Source organism: Oncorhynchus mykiss, chromosome 18 (assembly GCF_057628025.1).
Source record: "Oncorhynchus mykiss isolate SJ-2025 chromosome 18, ASM5762802v1, whole genome shotgun sequence".
NCBI classification, from domain to species: Eukaryota; Metazoa; Chordata; class Actinopteri; order Salmoniformes; family Salmonidae; genus Oncorhynchus; species Oncorhynchus mykiss.
In genome coordinates this window covers 57727911-57743989 of record NC_143039.1, presented here as the reverse complement: position 1 = coordinate 57743989, position 16079 = coordinate 57727911, and the positions used below count along the sequence as shown (strand labels likewise).

The 16079-nt window shown below is 44.9% G+C and overlaps 1 protein-coding gene across 2 annotated transcripts in view; it reads right to left on the bottom strand.

Moving 5' to 3' along the window:
• Positions 1-4563: 4563 nt before the first annotated feature.
• LOC110496430 (endonuclease/exonuclease/phosphatase family domain-containing protein 1) overlaps positions 4564-16079 on the bottom strand; it is a 36588-nt gene continuing 25072 nt past the window's right edge. The window contains exons 3-7 of one of the 2 annotated variants that reach the window (XM_021572328.3): positions 10207-10317; positions 7623-7751; positions 7307-7451; positions 6960-7154; positions 4564-6724 (exon numbers count right to left, since the gene is read on the bottom strand). In XM_021572328.3, coding sequence (XP_021428003.1) covers positions 6537-6724; positions 6960-7154; positions 7307-7451; positions 7623-7751; positions 10207-10317 — 768 coding nt within the window. In that variant the 3' untranslated portion in view covers positions 4564-6536. The remainder of the gene's footprint in view (positions 6725-6959; positions 7155-7306; positions 7452-7622; positions 7752-10206; positions 10318-16079) is intronic. The other variant, XR_016488560.1, reaches the window with a different exon arrangement.

Here is a 16079-nt window from a genome sequence, read left to right as displayed (position 1 = left end):
CTTGGCTTTGTGTCTCTGTCTGTTTTTAATCTGGGGCCAGAGGTGTTGAAGTCGCCTTGTCCCATTCATTCATCTCAGGTTTCACTGTGAAACTGGACTCCATTGGGGCTCCATGTTGAAAGGCACCTACAAGCACTGACATGCTGGACAATTGGCCTCTGTCCACACGGAGACGACCCACAAGAACAGGGCCTCTTATCCTGGGCTTCCACTCTGCTCCAGTTAAGAGTTTTCATTTTGTTAGGGCGTGAAGTGTATTTCACATGGCTTGGAAGCCAACCATAAATATTTCACAGAGACATTTTGTTTTAGAGGCTTGTTTGGTCGAAGTGGGTTAGATGTTTTTAGGACAGGGGTGACAGCTGAAGTGTGGGTGGGCTGAAGGAGGGGAGGCCTCTGCAGTCCACATTTTTCACCACTAGAGGACCGTCACGTCTGCTACTTTCTCCACAACTCCATAAGGGAGAGATATAATTTGACTGAAATGTGAAGAATCACTTAAAAACGGAAATAAAGTGTAAACTTAGCCCCCAACATCATGTCAATGATGAAAGTAGAATCATGAATATTACAAAAGGAGCATTTTACTTTGAACACATTCAATCACAATGTGACCGGCAGTATTGAGCAATAGTAACCATAGTCACCTGGAATGCATTTCAATTAACAGGTGTGCCTTGTTGAAAGTTCATTTGTCGAATTTATTTCCTTCTTAATGTATTTTAGCCAATCAGTTGGTAGGGTAGGGGTGGTATACAGAAGATGGCCCTATTTGGTAAAAGACCAAGTCCATATAATGGCAAGAACAGTTGAAATAAGCAAAGACAAATGACAGTCAATCATTACTTTAAGACATCAAGGTCAGTCAATCCGAAACATTTCAACAACTTTGAAAGTTTCTTCAAGTGCAGTCGCAAAAACCATCAAGCGCTATAATGAAACTGGCTCTCACGAGGACCGCCACAGGAAAGGAAGACCCAGAGTTACCTCTGCTGCAGAGAAGTTCATTAGAGTTAACTGCACTTCAGACTGCAGCCCAAATAAACGCTTCACAGAGTTCAAGTAACAGACACATCTCAACATCAACTGTTCAGAGGAGACTGTGTGAATCAGGCCTTCATGGTCGAATTGCTACAAAGAAACCTCTACTAAAGGACACCAATAAGAAGAGACTTGCTTGTGCCAAGAAACATAAGCGATGGACATTATCCTGGTGGAAATCTGTCCTTTGGTCTGAGTCGTCCAAATTTGAGATTTTTGGTTCCAACCGTCGTGTCTGTGAGACACAGAGTAGGTGAGCGGATGATATCCGCATGTGTGGTTCCTACAGTGAAGCATGGAGGAGGTGGTGTGATGGTGTGGGTTGCTTTGCTGGTGACGTTGTCTGTGATTTATTTAGAATTTAAGGCACACTTAACCAGCATGGCTACCAGAGCATTCTGCAGCGATACGCCATCCCATCTGGTTTGCGCTTAGTGAGACTATCATTTGTTTTTCAACAGGACAATGTCCCAACACACCTCCAGGCTGTGGAAGGGCTATTAGACAAAGAAGGAGAGTTTGGGATGAGTTGGACCGCAGAGTGAAGGAAAAGCAGTCAACAAGTGCTCAGCATATGTGGGAACTCCTTCAAGATTGTTGGAAAAGTGTTCCAGGTGAAGCTGGTTGAGAGAATGCAAAGTTGTCTACAAGGCAAATGGTGGCTACTTTGTAGAATCTAAAATACACTGCTCAAAAAAATAAAGGGGACACTAAAATAACACATCCTAGATCTGAATGAATGAAATATTCGTATTAAATACATTTTTCTTTACATAGTTGAATGTGCTGACAACAAAATCACACAAAAATTATCAATGGAAATCACATTTATCAACCCATGGAGGTCTGGATTTGGAGTCACACTCAAAATTAAAGTGGAAAACCACACTACAGGCTGATCCAACTTTGATGTAATGTCCTTAAAACAAGTCAAAATGAGGCTCAATAGTGTGTGTGGCCTCCACATGCCTGTATGACCTCCCTACAACGCCTGGGCATGCTCCTGATGAGGTGGCGGATGGTCTCCTGAGGGATCTCCTCCCAGACCTTGACTAAAGCATCCGCCAACACCTGGACAGTCTGTGGTGCAACGTGGCGTTGGAGGATGGAGCGAGACATGATGTCCCAGATGTGCTCAATTGGATTCAGGTCTGGGGAACGGGCGGGCCAGTCCATAGCATCAATGCCTTCCTCTTTCAGGAACTGCTGACACACTCCAGCCACATGAGGTCTAGCATTGTCTTGCATTAGGAGGAACCCAGGGCCAACCGCACCAGCATATGGTCTCACAAGGGGTCTGAGGATCTCATCTCGGTACCTGATGGCAGTCAGGCTACCTCTGGTGAGCACATGGAGGGCTGTGCGGCCCCCCAAAGAAATGCCACCCCACACCATGACTGACCCACCGCCAAACCGGTCATGCTGGAGGATGTTGCAGGCAGCAGAACGTTCTCCACGGCGTCTCCAGACTGTCACGTGCTCAGTGTGAACCTGCTTTCATCTGTGAAGAGCACAGGGCGCCAGTGGCGAATTTGCCAATCTTGGTGTTCTCTGGCAAATGCCAAACGTCCTGCACGGTGCTGGGCTGTAAGCACAACCCCCACCTGTGGACGTCGGGCCCTCATACCACCCTCATGGAGTCTGTTTCTGACCGTTTGAGCAGACACATGCACATTTGTGGCCTGCTGGAGGTCATTTTGCAGGGCTCTGGCAGTGCTCTTCCTGCACCTCCTTGCACAAAGGCGGAGGTAGCGGTCCTGCTGCTGGGTTGTTGCCCTCCTACGGCCTCCTCCACGTCTTCTGGTGCACTGGCCTGTCTCCTGGTAGCGCCTCCATGCTCTGGACACTACGCTGACAGACACAGCAAACCTTCTTGCCACAGCTCGCATTGATGTGCCATCCTGGATGAGCTGCACTACCTGAGCCACTTGTGTGGGTTGTAGACTCCGTCTCATGCTACCACTAGAGTGAAAGCACCGCCAGCATTCAAAAGTGACCAAAACATCAGCCAGGAAGCATAGGAACTGAGAAGTGGTCTGTGGTCACAACCTGCAGAACCACTCCTTTATTGGGGGTGTCTTGCTAATTGCCTATAATTTCCACCTGTTGTCTATTCCATTTGCACAACAGCATGTGAAATTTATTGTCAATCAGTGTTGCTTCCTAAGTGGACAGTTTGATTTCACAGAAGTGTGATTGACTTGGAGTTACATTGTGTTGTTTAAGTGTTCCCTTTATTTTTTTGAGCAGTGTATATTTTGATTTGTTTAAAAAAAAGTTACTAAATGATTCCATGTGTTACTGCATAGTTTGGATGTCTTAACTATTATTCTACAACGTAGAAAATAGTAAAAATAAAGAAAATCCCTTGAATGAGTAGGTGTATCCAAACTTTTGACTGCTACTAAATGAAATTGGTAAAACAGTATGTAAACATTATTAAAGTGACTAGTGATTCCATGTCTATATACGTACATAGGGCAACAGCATCTTAGGTGCAGGGTCGAGTAACCGGGTGGTAGCCAGCTACGGACAGTGAAGAAGTTCAGGGCAGGGTACTGGGTGGAGGCCAGCTAGTGATGGCGATTTAAGATAGCTCTTTTTTCAGTCTCCACTTTGATGCACTGGCCACCTTCGGGATGATAGAGGGGTGAACAGCCCACGGCTTAGCTGGTTGATGTCCTTGATCTTTTTGGCCTTCCTGTGACATCGGGTGCTGTGGGTGTCCTGGAGGGCAGGCAGTGCACATGGTGATGCGTTGTGCAGACCGCACCGCCCTCTGGAGAGCCCTGCGGTTGTGGGCAGTGCAGTCGCCGTACCAGGAAGTGATATAGCCTGACAGGATGCTGTCAATGGTGCATCTGTAAATTTTTGTGAGGTACCCAGAAAGACTCACAGCTGTAATCGCTGCAAAAGGCGAGTCTAACATGTTGACTCAATTGTTCAACCCCCTACGTAATTAAGATATATTAGGGTTTTATTTTTCATTTAAAAAGAAAACAGTATGTTGTGTAATTGACCAGATATGACATTTCAATCCATTTTAATCACACATAGCACAACATGTAGGAAAATAAAGTGGTGTGAATACATTCTGAAGGCACTGTATACTGTAGTTCAGAGTTGTTTGTGTGTGTATGCATACACACACACTGGATGCTATCTTCATCTGGTCAGACTGTGTTGAAAGGAGCTAGTAATTGGTTGCTGGGCTCCATGCCAAATTTCCTAATTTTTCCACACACACACACACACACACACACATTAATAGAACAGCTTTAAATGGCTTCAACAGCTAAGCTCCAACCTCCCATTTCACTCACTGACTTAAATGTACTAGTATTACTGTGCAGCAGTGTGCAAGCTATAAGCTACAGCCACTAGGTAGGTCACAGGCACAAGTACAACAGAATCATGTGAAATTCACATTAGTTGTGTTTGCTTGTATCATACTGTATTGAACAAGCTAGGGCTCCGGTGGTTGGATCTCATATAAGATCAGTCGACTGGACACAAAGGGAATGTCTGTTAATTTCCTTTTATTTCATATACATATTAAAAATGTTTTTGGCACACTCATGTCTGTCTATAACATACATATACATACATACATACATATATATATATATACACACAGTGCCTTGCGAAAGTATTCGGCCCCCTTGAACTTTGCGACCTTTTGCCACATTTCAGGCTTCAAACATAAAGATATAAAACTGTATTTTTTTTGTGAAGAATCAACACCAAGTGGGACACAATCATGAAGTGGAACGACATTTATTGGATATTTCAAACTTTTTTAACAAATCAAAAACGGAAAAATTGGGCGTGCAAAATTATTCAGCCCCTTTACTTTCAGTGCAGCAAACTCTCTGTCTCTCTGAATGATCCAATGTTGACCTAAATGACTAATGATGATAAATACAATCCACCTGTGTGTAATCAAGTCTCCGTATAAATGCACCTGCACTGTGATAGTCTCAGAGGTCCGTTAAAAGCGCAGAGAGCATCATGAAGAATAAGGAACACACCAGGCAGGTCCGAGATACTGTTGTGAAGAAGTTTAAAGCCGGATTTGGATACAAAAAGATTTCCCAAGCTTTAAACATCCCAAGGAGCACTGTGCAAGCGATAATATTGAAATGGAAGGAGTATCAGACCACTGCAAATCTACCAAGACCTGGCCGTCCCTCTAAACTTTCAGCTCATACAAGGAGAAGACTGATCAGAGATGCAGCCAAGAGGCCCATGATCACTCTGGATGAACTGCAGAGATCTACAGCTGAGGTGGGAGACTCTGTCCATAGGACAACAATCAGTCTCGTATATTGCACAAATCTGGCCTTTATGGAAGAGTGGCCATTTCTTAAAGATATCCATAAAAATGGTTGTTTAAAGTTTGCCACAAGCCACCTGGGAGACACACCAAACATGTGGAAGAAGGTGCTCTGGTCAGATGAAACCAAAATTGAACTTTTTGGCAACAATGCAAAACGTTATGTTTGGCGTAAAAGCAACACAGCTGAACACACCATCCCCACTGTCAAACATGGTGGTGGCAGCATCATGGTTTGGGCCTGCTTTTCTTCAGCAGGGGCAGGGAAGATGGTTAAAATTGATGGGAAGATGGATGGAGCCAAATACAGGACCATTCTGGAAGAAAACCTGATGGAGTCTGCAAAAGACCTGAGACTGGGACGGAGATTTGTCTTCCAACAAGACAATGATGCAAAACATAAAGCAAAATCTACAATGGAATGGTTCAAAAATAAACATATCCATGTGTTAGAATGGCCAAGTCAAAGTCTAGACCTGAATCCAATCGAGAATCTGTGGAAATAACTGAAAACTGCTGTTCACAAATGCTCTCCATCCAACCTCACTGAGCTCGAGCTGTTTTGCAAGGAGGAATGGGAAAAAATGTCAGTCTCTCGATGTGCAAAACTGATAGAGACATACCCCAAGCGACTTACAGCTGTAATCGCAGCAAAAGGTGGCGCTACAAAGTATTAACTTAAGGGGGCTGAATAATTTTGCACGCCCAATTTTTCTGTTTTTGATTTGTTAAAAAAGTTTGAAATATCCAATAAATGTCGTTCCACTTCATGATTGTGTCCCACTTGTTGTTGATTCTTCACAAAAAAATAGTTTTATATCTTTATGTTTGAAGCCTGAAATGTGGCAAAAGGTTGCAAAGTTCAAGGGGGCCGAATGCTTTCGCAAGGCACTGTACATACACACACACACCTCTTAAATGATTTACTCCAAAACAATGTCATGGTAGTCTACTGTACATTGATAAAGGAAACTAAAAAGGCAATCTCGGTGCTTCAATTCACATTTGTCAGGTAAATCCACCCTTTGCTCCACTACAAAAACCAGACCAAAGCAGGATCCAGTCCAGAGCAAAGTCAGGTCAGTTTGACATGTCATGATGTCACAATCTCCCTCCACAACCGCCACATCTGTATGTCCGTGGCGCCGGCGAGTGGTCGTCACCGTTCGTGTTTCGACATACTTTCGCCTCTCTCTACCACGCTAACTCTGTTTCTCAGCTCCTTCAGCGCCACGTCCACAAAGAACTCGGCCATGACAGGACAATGGTCGGACGCCACCCCGCCCCACGACCAGTTGTCAGGTATCCAGGGGTTGGTCAGGCCCTCCCGCACCACCACGCAATGACCTGCAGGGAGCAGCATATACATGGAGATACATACAGGTCAGAGGTTAAACATTCAGATAAAATTCTTGGTGTCACTCAAATCACCCCATAGCCAAGCTCATCACTATAACAGACATGCAAATCGAGCATTCATGTGCCAATGGTTAGATTGGTATCTTATTGCAGTGGGCATAACTAGAACGGTAAGAATGCTACATATTCTGACACACACAGTTACATCTGTAGACAGACGTACCTGCGTAGATCTTCTTCAGTGACTTGCTGACCCAGATGTTGTCCAGACAGAGGGAGCCCTGGGGGAAGCGGGTGCTGATGTTGGTGAACATGTTGGAGGGAACCAGGGGGCTCAGCCGCTCCTTCCTCAGCTGATCTAGCTCACTGCTCTGGGGGGAAAGGCCAAAGTCCCCCAACACCACCAGGCCCTTCTGAACTGTCACACAGAAACCACAGATGGACATTAGCCATGTAGCAATGTCAAATAACCTAATGCAATAACCCACCGAGGAAGAGAAAGAGGGTAAGAATAATGAAAGAGAACATAAGTTTTGAAAAGACAGAATAGGGTGACCTTTAGCTACTGACCTTTCAGTGCCTTCTGGATACTAGAGGTCAGTCTGTGGGCCTTGACTTCCTCCGAGTGGTGGTTCCTAACGTTGGACTCCTCAGCCCCAGACACGGCCGGAGCTCTCATGTGGACATTGACAATCGTCAGCTCAGACGATCCAATCTAGTCACATATTAATCATTAACATAATGTTAGTCTCTCTTGCAGGACATTATATGGTTATAATGGTATTGATAGGGGCAATAAAATGAGTAATGCATTCTGTTAGTCATTTTATGATCAACATTTCAGCATAGGGAGATCCCACAAAACACACACTCCCTGTTGACTTACATAAAAGTGGGCAAGATACGGCCGGGCGTGTTTCTCATTGCCGTTGACAACAGGACTCTCCAGGACAGAAGCCTCTTTCAGGTCGATCCCAGAAGAGCTGTCCCACAGGAACCCAGAATAACTGACTCCCTGATGGAAGAGATGACAACAGACAGACAGCAGTGAAGAAAGGAGACTAGTCAAACTTCCAGAAAACCCTTGAACAAGAATTGGAGTCAACTCAGTTTTCAGTGAAGTTCCCAAAGCCTGAGCTCAGTCTCTATATTACTAGGGAGAAGGGGGAGGCTAAGTGTTTCCTGATCTGCCCTCTCTAAATATAGAGAGCCTGGGGATGTCTGGCCTGTATACTGAAGATGAAGGCATGGCTGTATCTTCAGTTCTCCTCTCTGTTAGTTAAATGAGGTCTCTCACCTAGGGAAGTATAGGCCTCTCTGAGTTCTGGTGGGTCTGCCCCTGGGGCAGGAGGGGATCATGTGCTGGGGTAATGGGGGGGGGGGGTTAACAGGAGGGTGAGACATGATCAGCATCACAGACTGAGACAGACAGATAGAGAGAGCGACAGAGCGCGAGAGAAACAGACAGACGTGTGTCATAGATAATTAAAGCCAGAGAACAAGGCCACTGCAGTGGAGCCACAGACAGATATGATAGCCACTGGCTACATCTTCCTACTGCTAATTCAATGGAGCTTTCTAAACCGTGTGCAGAAAGCAGACAAACACTTGCACAAAAAAAACGAATCAAATTGCACACCACACACACACACACCAAAAGCCATTATAAAAACTAATCGAATCGTACACGGAGATCCTGCTCTATAGTGAACAGGTCAGAGCAGCAGCAGAAGAGTTATAGCTCCATTCCAGAGCATCTTCACAATACAATACGGCTCCTTGACAAACTGCAGACGCTGACAGTGGCAGCACTAGGAGAGGGAGGCTGACAATGGCAGGACTAGGAGAGGGAGGCTGACAGTGGCAGCACTAGGAGAGGGAGGCTGACAATGGCAGGAAGGCTGACAGTGGCAGGACTAGGAGAGGGAGGCTGACAGTGGCAGGAAGGCTGACAGTGGCAGGACTAGGAGAGGGAGGCTGACAATGGCAGGAAGGCTGACAGTGGCAGGACTAGGAGAGGGAGGCTGACAGTGGCAGGAAGGCTGACAGTGGCAGCACTAGGAGAGGGAGGCTGACAATGGCAGGACTAGGAGAGGGAGGCTGACAGTGGCAGCACTAGGAGAGGGAGGCTGACAATGGCAGGAAGGCTGACAGTGGCAGGACTAGGAGAGGGAGGCTGACAGTGGCAGGAAGGCTGACAGTGGCAGGACTAGGAGAGGGAGGCTGACAATGGCAGGAAGGCTGACAGTGGCAAGACTAGGAGAGGGAGGCTGACAGTGGCAGGACTAGGAGAGGGAGGCTGACAGTGGCAGGACTAGGAGAGGGAGGCTGACAGTGGCAGGACTAGGAGAGGGAGGCTGACAGTGGCAGGAAGGCTGACAGTGGCAGGACTAGGAGAGGGAGGCTGACAATGGCAGGAAGGCTGACAGTGGCAAGACTAGGAGAGGGAGGCTGACAATGGCAGGAAGGCTGACAGTGGCAAGACTAGGAGAGGGAGGCTGACAATGGCAGGAAGGCTGACAGTGGCAAGACTAGGAGAGGGAGGCTGACAGTGGCAGGACTAGGAGAGGGAGGCTGACAGTGGCAGGACTAGGAGAGGGAGGCTGACAGTGGCAGGACTAGGAGAGGGAGGCTGACAGTGGCAGGACTAGGAGATGGAGGCTGGAAGGCTGACAGTGGCAGGACTAGGAGATGGAGGCTGGAAGGCTGACAGTGGCAGGACTAGGAGAAGGAGGCTGGAAGGCTGACAGTGGCAGGACTAGGAGAGGGAGGGATTTCATGCTGACAGTAATAGAGGTCAGAGGTGAGGACAGGGCTGGGAGGTTGACAGTAAGTGTGGTCAGAGGGGAGGACTAGGAGGGTTTGTTTACTGACCCCCCTCCACATGATCTGTATTATCCTTCTTACTTGACAGGAGCCATCAGGCACAGAGACAGAATAAAGCTCAAGTTTACTTCAAGGGTCAATTTCAAGACGGGCTTCCTTGGAGGTTAAACACTGCTATCTAGTCCTTGTGGTGTTTGGGAAGACAGAGTGTGTGTGCCCTCAGAGATTCTTTATGGTGTTGGACAGACATTATGGGAACAGAAAGGGCCTCTCTAAGGGTCCCATAAATCAACCAGCTTTAAATCATACTGTACTAGACCATCTGACCTTTGACCACTACAGCAGGCCTTAGATCAAGGGATCTATTGTGCCACATCTGGTCACTGTTAACAGACCCTTAGTAAAGAGGTTATGTTTGAGCGTAAAGGGTTAGCACATTTTTCAGTGATAATGTCTGTTTACTTCTGGGCTGTGTGAACTAATTGAGATGGGTGGTCTGTTTCAGATGGGATGTGAGATTGTAAGAGGGGCTGGGGTGGAAGAAACAGAGCAGGAGAGAGACTGAAAGAGAGAGAGAGGGGAAGAGAAGCAAGAAAGCCAGAAGAAATTTGTGTTTCGTGCAGTGAGGTCACAAGTATCCTTACCTTGTTGGACAGTACTGTGGGTTTCTCAGAGACGGTACTCTTCCAGACCCCCCGTGGTCTTCTCCACTTCCTCACGCTGTCCAACGAGCCCTGGTTCAGTTCCACACAGAACTGCAACACAATAGAGGGATTTGTATTATTACACAACACCAGACTGGACAGAAAACCATAGAAATAGTGTAGTAGTTATTCAGTCATTCTATTTCTATGCAGTGGGCAATGCAATGGATGTAGGGGCATGTTAAACAGCAGCTGACTGGACATAGCAGTAGTAGATCACAACTACTGTCAACACACTATTTTTGTCTCTGCATTTATTTATCCGCTACAATCTGTTTTTAAAATAGCCACAGCAGATATTTAACAACTTGAAATTAGCACCGTTTTTGGTATGAAGTGAAATGACTCCTCAAATGACACCTTTTGAAATGACCTAAAATAGTACCATATGATTTGGAAAGAGAAGAAAAACGACTAAATGTATTTTAGTGTGCCTCAGACACCAGCAGTGTTGTAATGTGAGAGGTCACTGAAGAAGTTGGCAGTGATGGAATGGGAGAAGAAAACTTGGTTTTGAGACTGTCGTGTCTGGCATTCCTTGACTGACCTGCTACCAGGTCCCAGAGGGAGAGCTTCCCTATGGGGGCATAAGAAGAGGGTCCCTTCCCTGGCTCTTATCTAGCCCTCACCTCCACCCCACCCAGGGAGATTGTTGAAGACAGTGACATGAATTAACCTTTAGCACAGCTGTCATTTCATGCTGGTTATATCCACTCACTTCCCTGTCTTCCTGTTCAGAGAGAAAGAGACACCTCAGCAACTGTCATTGATCAGGTCAGTTCCCGGTCTCTCATACTGCTCCTATTGTCAGTCTGACTTTCTCCTACTAAGGGGTGTGTGTGTCCTCATACTGTCTGCTAATACCGTCTCTCTGACTGGGGAAAGAAAGGTACCTTTACCAGTGACTATCATCAATAAATACCCCATCATGCTCTCCTGCAGGCCCTATATTATTGTCAAGCACCAACTCCAGCTGACACAGTGCCAAGCAGCCTATAATAAAGGACGCTAATAACATTTCAAAATGGCAGCCGGTAGAAAACAAACAATTTACTATCGTCATGACGCCTGGATCCGGCAGAAGCGGAGAGAGATGAGGATGGATGGAAGGCAGCTATTTCTAGGTTGAACAAACCCACAGCCATAATTCAACCAGTGATGAACCAAGACGTGGGTATAGAGGAGGCCTTGGCACAGCTCCCAAAACCTGTGTGTGTGTGTGTGTGTGTGTGTGCTCGCGAGAGAGAGATATACAGACATATCTTACACCCAGTACCAGTCAAAAGTTGACACACCTACAGTACTCATTCCAGGGGTTCTTATTCAGACTATTTTCTACATTATGGAATAATAGTTAAGACATCAAAACTAAGAAATAACAAATATGGAATAATGTAGTAACCAAAGAAAAATGTTAAAATCTAAATATTTTGTATATATTTCTATTAGGTTCTTCAAAGTAGCCACTGTTTGCCTTGACAGCTTTGCAAACTCTTGGCATTCTCTCAACCAGCTTCATGAGGTAGTCACCTGGAATGCTTTTCCAAAAGTCTTGGAGTTCCCATATATGCTGAACACTTGTTGGCTGCTTTTCCTTCACTCTGCAATCCAACTCATCCCAAACCCTCAATTGGGCTGAGGTCAGGTGATTGTGGAGGCCATGTCATCTGATGCAGCACTCCATCACCTCTACTTCTTGGTCTAATAGCCCTTCCACAGCCTGGAGGTGTGTTGGGACATTGTCCTGTTGAAAAACAAATGATAGTCCTACTAAGCGCAAACCAGATGGGATGGGGTATCGCTGCAGAATGCTGTGGTAGCCATGCTGGTTAAGTGTGCCTTAAATTCTAAATAATTCACAGACAACGTCACCAGCAAAGCACCCTCACACCTCCTCTTCCATGCTTCACGGTGGGAACAACACATGCGGAGATCATCCGTTCACCTACTCTGCGTCTCACAGACACGGCAGTTAGAACCAAAAATCTCAAATTTGGACTCATCAGACCAAAGGACAGATTTCCACCAGGACTTATGTTTCTTGGCACAATCAAGTCTCTTCTTATTGGTGTCCTGTGATTCACACAGTCTCCTCTGAACAGTCAATGTTGAGATGTATCCGTTACTTGAACTCTGTGAAGCATTTATTTGGGCTGCAATCTGAGGTGTAGTTAGTTGCCAATTTCTGAGGCTGGTAACTAATGAACTTATCCTCTGCAGCAGAGGTAACTCTGGGTCTTCCTTTCCTGTGGCAGTCCTCATGAGAGCCAGTTTCGTCATAGCGCTTCATGGTTTTCGTGAGTGCACTTGAAGAAACTTTCAAGGTTGTTGAAATGTTCCAGATTGACTGACCTTCATATCTTTAAGTAATGATGGACTGTTGTCTCTTTGCTTATTTGAGCTGTTCTTGCCATAATATGGAATTGGGTCTTTTACCAAATTGGGCTATCTTCTGTAAACCACCCCTACCTTGTCACTACACAACTGATTGGCTAAAATGCATTAAGGAAAGAAATTCCACAAATTAACAAGGCCCACCTCGTAATTGAAATGCATTCCAGGTGATTTCCTCATGAAGCTGGTTGAGAGAATGCCAAGAGTGTGCAAAGCTGTCATCAAGGCAAAGGGTGGCTATTTGAAGAATCTGAAATATATTTTGATTTGTTTAACACTTTTTTGGTTACTACATGATTCCATGTGTTATTTCATAGTTGATGTCTTTATTATACAAAGTAGAAAACAGAGACATTTAAGAAAAACCCTTGAATGAGTAGGTGTGTCCAAACGTTTGACTGGTACTATATGTGTGTAATCACCTAGTTAGCACACAGATGGAGATTGCCATCTACAGTAAACAAAATGTTTTATCCCGGAATAAAATGGAGTCAAATTTTTCAATTCCGTAAAGGTAATTATCTAACTGAAGTTGATCGGTGTTGATCAATACTGTGAATGGGGGCCATAAAATAATTTCTGGTCACCATGGAGACCACGGATGTGTAGTGCAGTAAAAAGGGAAGCGCTGTGAAATATTTCTTAAATCTCTCCTGAATGTGTTTATTCTGAATATGATTGAGTCGCATTGTTAAAAAAATAAAACTACTTTAACAGGTTACTCCCTACAACTACAGGCAGACTGACAGTCCATTTTCTCCAACTCAGTTATAGTTCCCCAGTCTCTACTCTGCAGCAACGCTTGAAACACGAGTAGACAACATACCACTTCACACACTCAGAAGGGTTGGGATTCAAAGCATAACAGTTAAGATTTTCCAGACCCTGTCGATTTGTTGTTTATAACCGATATGCTGCTACTGACGTAGATTTCCAGTGGCCAGAATCCTCTTGGTATGGATAACAGTCCAGCTGGCTAGCTGGCACACACACACACGCACACACTTGTTTTAGCAGCAGTGAGTAAGAGGAAATTAAGCTTCATTTCCAATCGTTACAAGTTTTAATGGAAATAAGGAATAATTGCTGTGGCAAATAAAAACATGTCCATTGCCCACCCTGTTGCGTCAATAGATAATATAGGTCTGAGGGAAAGAATACAAAGGAAGTGTGTAGGAGTGTGAAATGGGAAGAGAGAAAGTGTGGGTGTGTATTAGTGTGTGTGAGAGTGAAATGGTAAATAGTGTGGGTGTGTAGTGATGTAACCAACTGGCTAGATGATGGCTACCCCACCATGTTACTCTACTCCTGCATGTTGTTTAAGCCACCTCTGGGTCAGATTTAACCCAGGGTTAAGGATAACACTGCGCTAAGAAAATGTGTGTGTGTGAAAGTCCCTCATGTCACTCAGGTGGACAAAGTCGTGGTTTTGAACTTCAAACTAGCGAAGTCTGGTAAACAACTAGAATAAGACCAAGACTGATATTTTTGGGGAAAAGACTCCTCATCGCTCAGTAATTCACCAAACCACAGAAGGTTCCTTAGCTACAAAACAGGAAAAAAAAGTGACTAAGACTGCTTCACGTGCTTAGAGTGACTAAACAGTGAAAAATGTCAACTGTTAGTAAACATGCCAACTCAAACTTTCGGTTTAGTCAGTGTGTGGTGCGTGATGCAGCATCACAGATGTAGACCTTTGATGTGTTGACTATATAGAGATTAAAGGTAAACATTATGGGGGGGGTTGGTCGAGTGGTAGTGTTGCCGTCCCTGAACCACATTGTCCTGGAGTTCAATCCCCCGTTCCACCACTCACTTTATCCCTCTCATTCATCTCCCCGTCTCATTTTATAATCTTTAAATCGGTCAATCAGTTCTTGACACAAATCGGTGCGCCTGGCACCTACTACCACACCACATTCAAAAAGGCACATAAATCTGTTGTCTTTCCCATTCACCCTCTGAATGGCACACATACAGCATCCATGTCTCTATTGTCTCAAGGCTTAAAACTCCTTTAACCTGTCTCCTCCCCTTCCTCTACACTGATTGAAGTGGATTTAACAAGTGACATCAATAAGGGATCATAGCTTTCACCTGGATTCACCTGATCAGTCTGTTATTGAAAGAGTAGGTACCGTTAATGTTGGTACACTCAGTGTATGTATTTTGACATTTTAATGTTACTCCCATGTAGGCCTGTATTTACAGTTATATCTTGTTTTGTCTTATCATGGGGGAACTCTCCACTGCAAGTTATGAAACCAGAAAAGGTGATTTCAGTTTTAGAATTTTCCGGAATATTCCAAGTTGTGAAATTCCAGTGGTCAGTTAAATCTCTACAGGGAGTTGAGGAACGGAGGGAAAAGACAAGGAAGACCGGTGTGGTGTTGGAGTCGTGACTGAAACCATTTCTGGGAGCTTGAGGAGCCTGTGGGTTTGGACATAATGGTTCTGATTTCACACACACTTCGTGACTCACTGGCTGCCTGTACTGCAGCGATAGAGGGAGGGAAAATGTTATCTGTAGAAGATGAGGAAAGAGAAATAGAGCGAGATGGATCATTTTTCTTTATAAAGCATCCTCCAATCCAGCTCTCTTCTCTGCCTTGGGAAAGAATATCTTCCTCTCACCTCCATTTTCTCTCTCTCTCTCCCGCTCTCCTTTCCTCTCTTTTTTTTAGAAAGAAATGATCAATCCCTCTCTTCAGAGAGGAGCTTTCACTCTAACTCTCTCTCTCTCTCTCGCTGTCTGAGAGACAGCAGCTCTGCTCTGTCGACCTAGTTCTCTCTCCAGGAGCGCCTCACGTTCACATACTGTACCAGACAGACCGACAGACGGGCGGCTCATCTCTCTTCCCTCTCATCCCAAACAGCTCCTACAGCTGTTACTAAAAGTCTGCTCCAGCACTGATATAAACAACATTATAAACTGGGTGGTTCGAGCCGTGAATGCTAATTGGCTGACAGCCAATTTTGGTGTATCAAAACATGATTTTTTTTTACTGGTCTAATTATTTTGGTGACAATTTTATAATAGTAATAAGGCACCTCGGGGGATTGTGGTATATGGCTTTGTGTTGTGCCTAAGAACTGCCCGTAGCCGTGGTATTTTGACCATATACCAAACCCCCTCGGGCCTTATTACTTAAATATAATTTACAGACACTGGTTTAGGACCTAGACAGGGTTCATAATAATCTCCAATGCCAACATACAGTGCCTTCTGAAAATATTCAGACCCCTGGCCATTTTCCACATTTTGTTCCAGCCTTATTCTAAAATTGCTTCATTAAATAAAATTCCTCAGCAATCTACATAGAATACCCAAAACGACAAAGTGAAAACAGGTTCTTAGACATTTTTGCAAATGTAAAAAGACCATTTCCTAGGAGACTTGAAATTGATCTCAGGTGCAT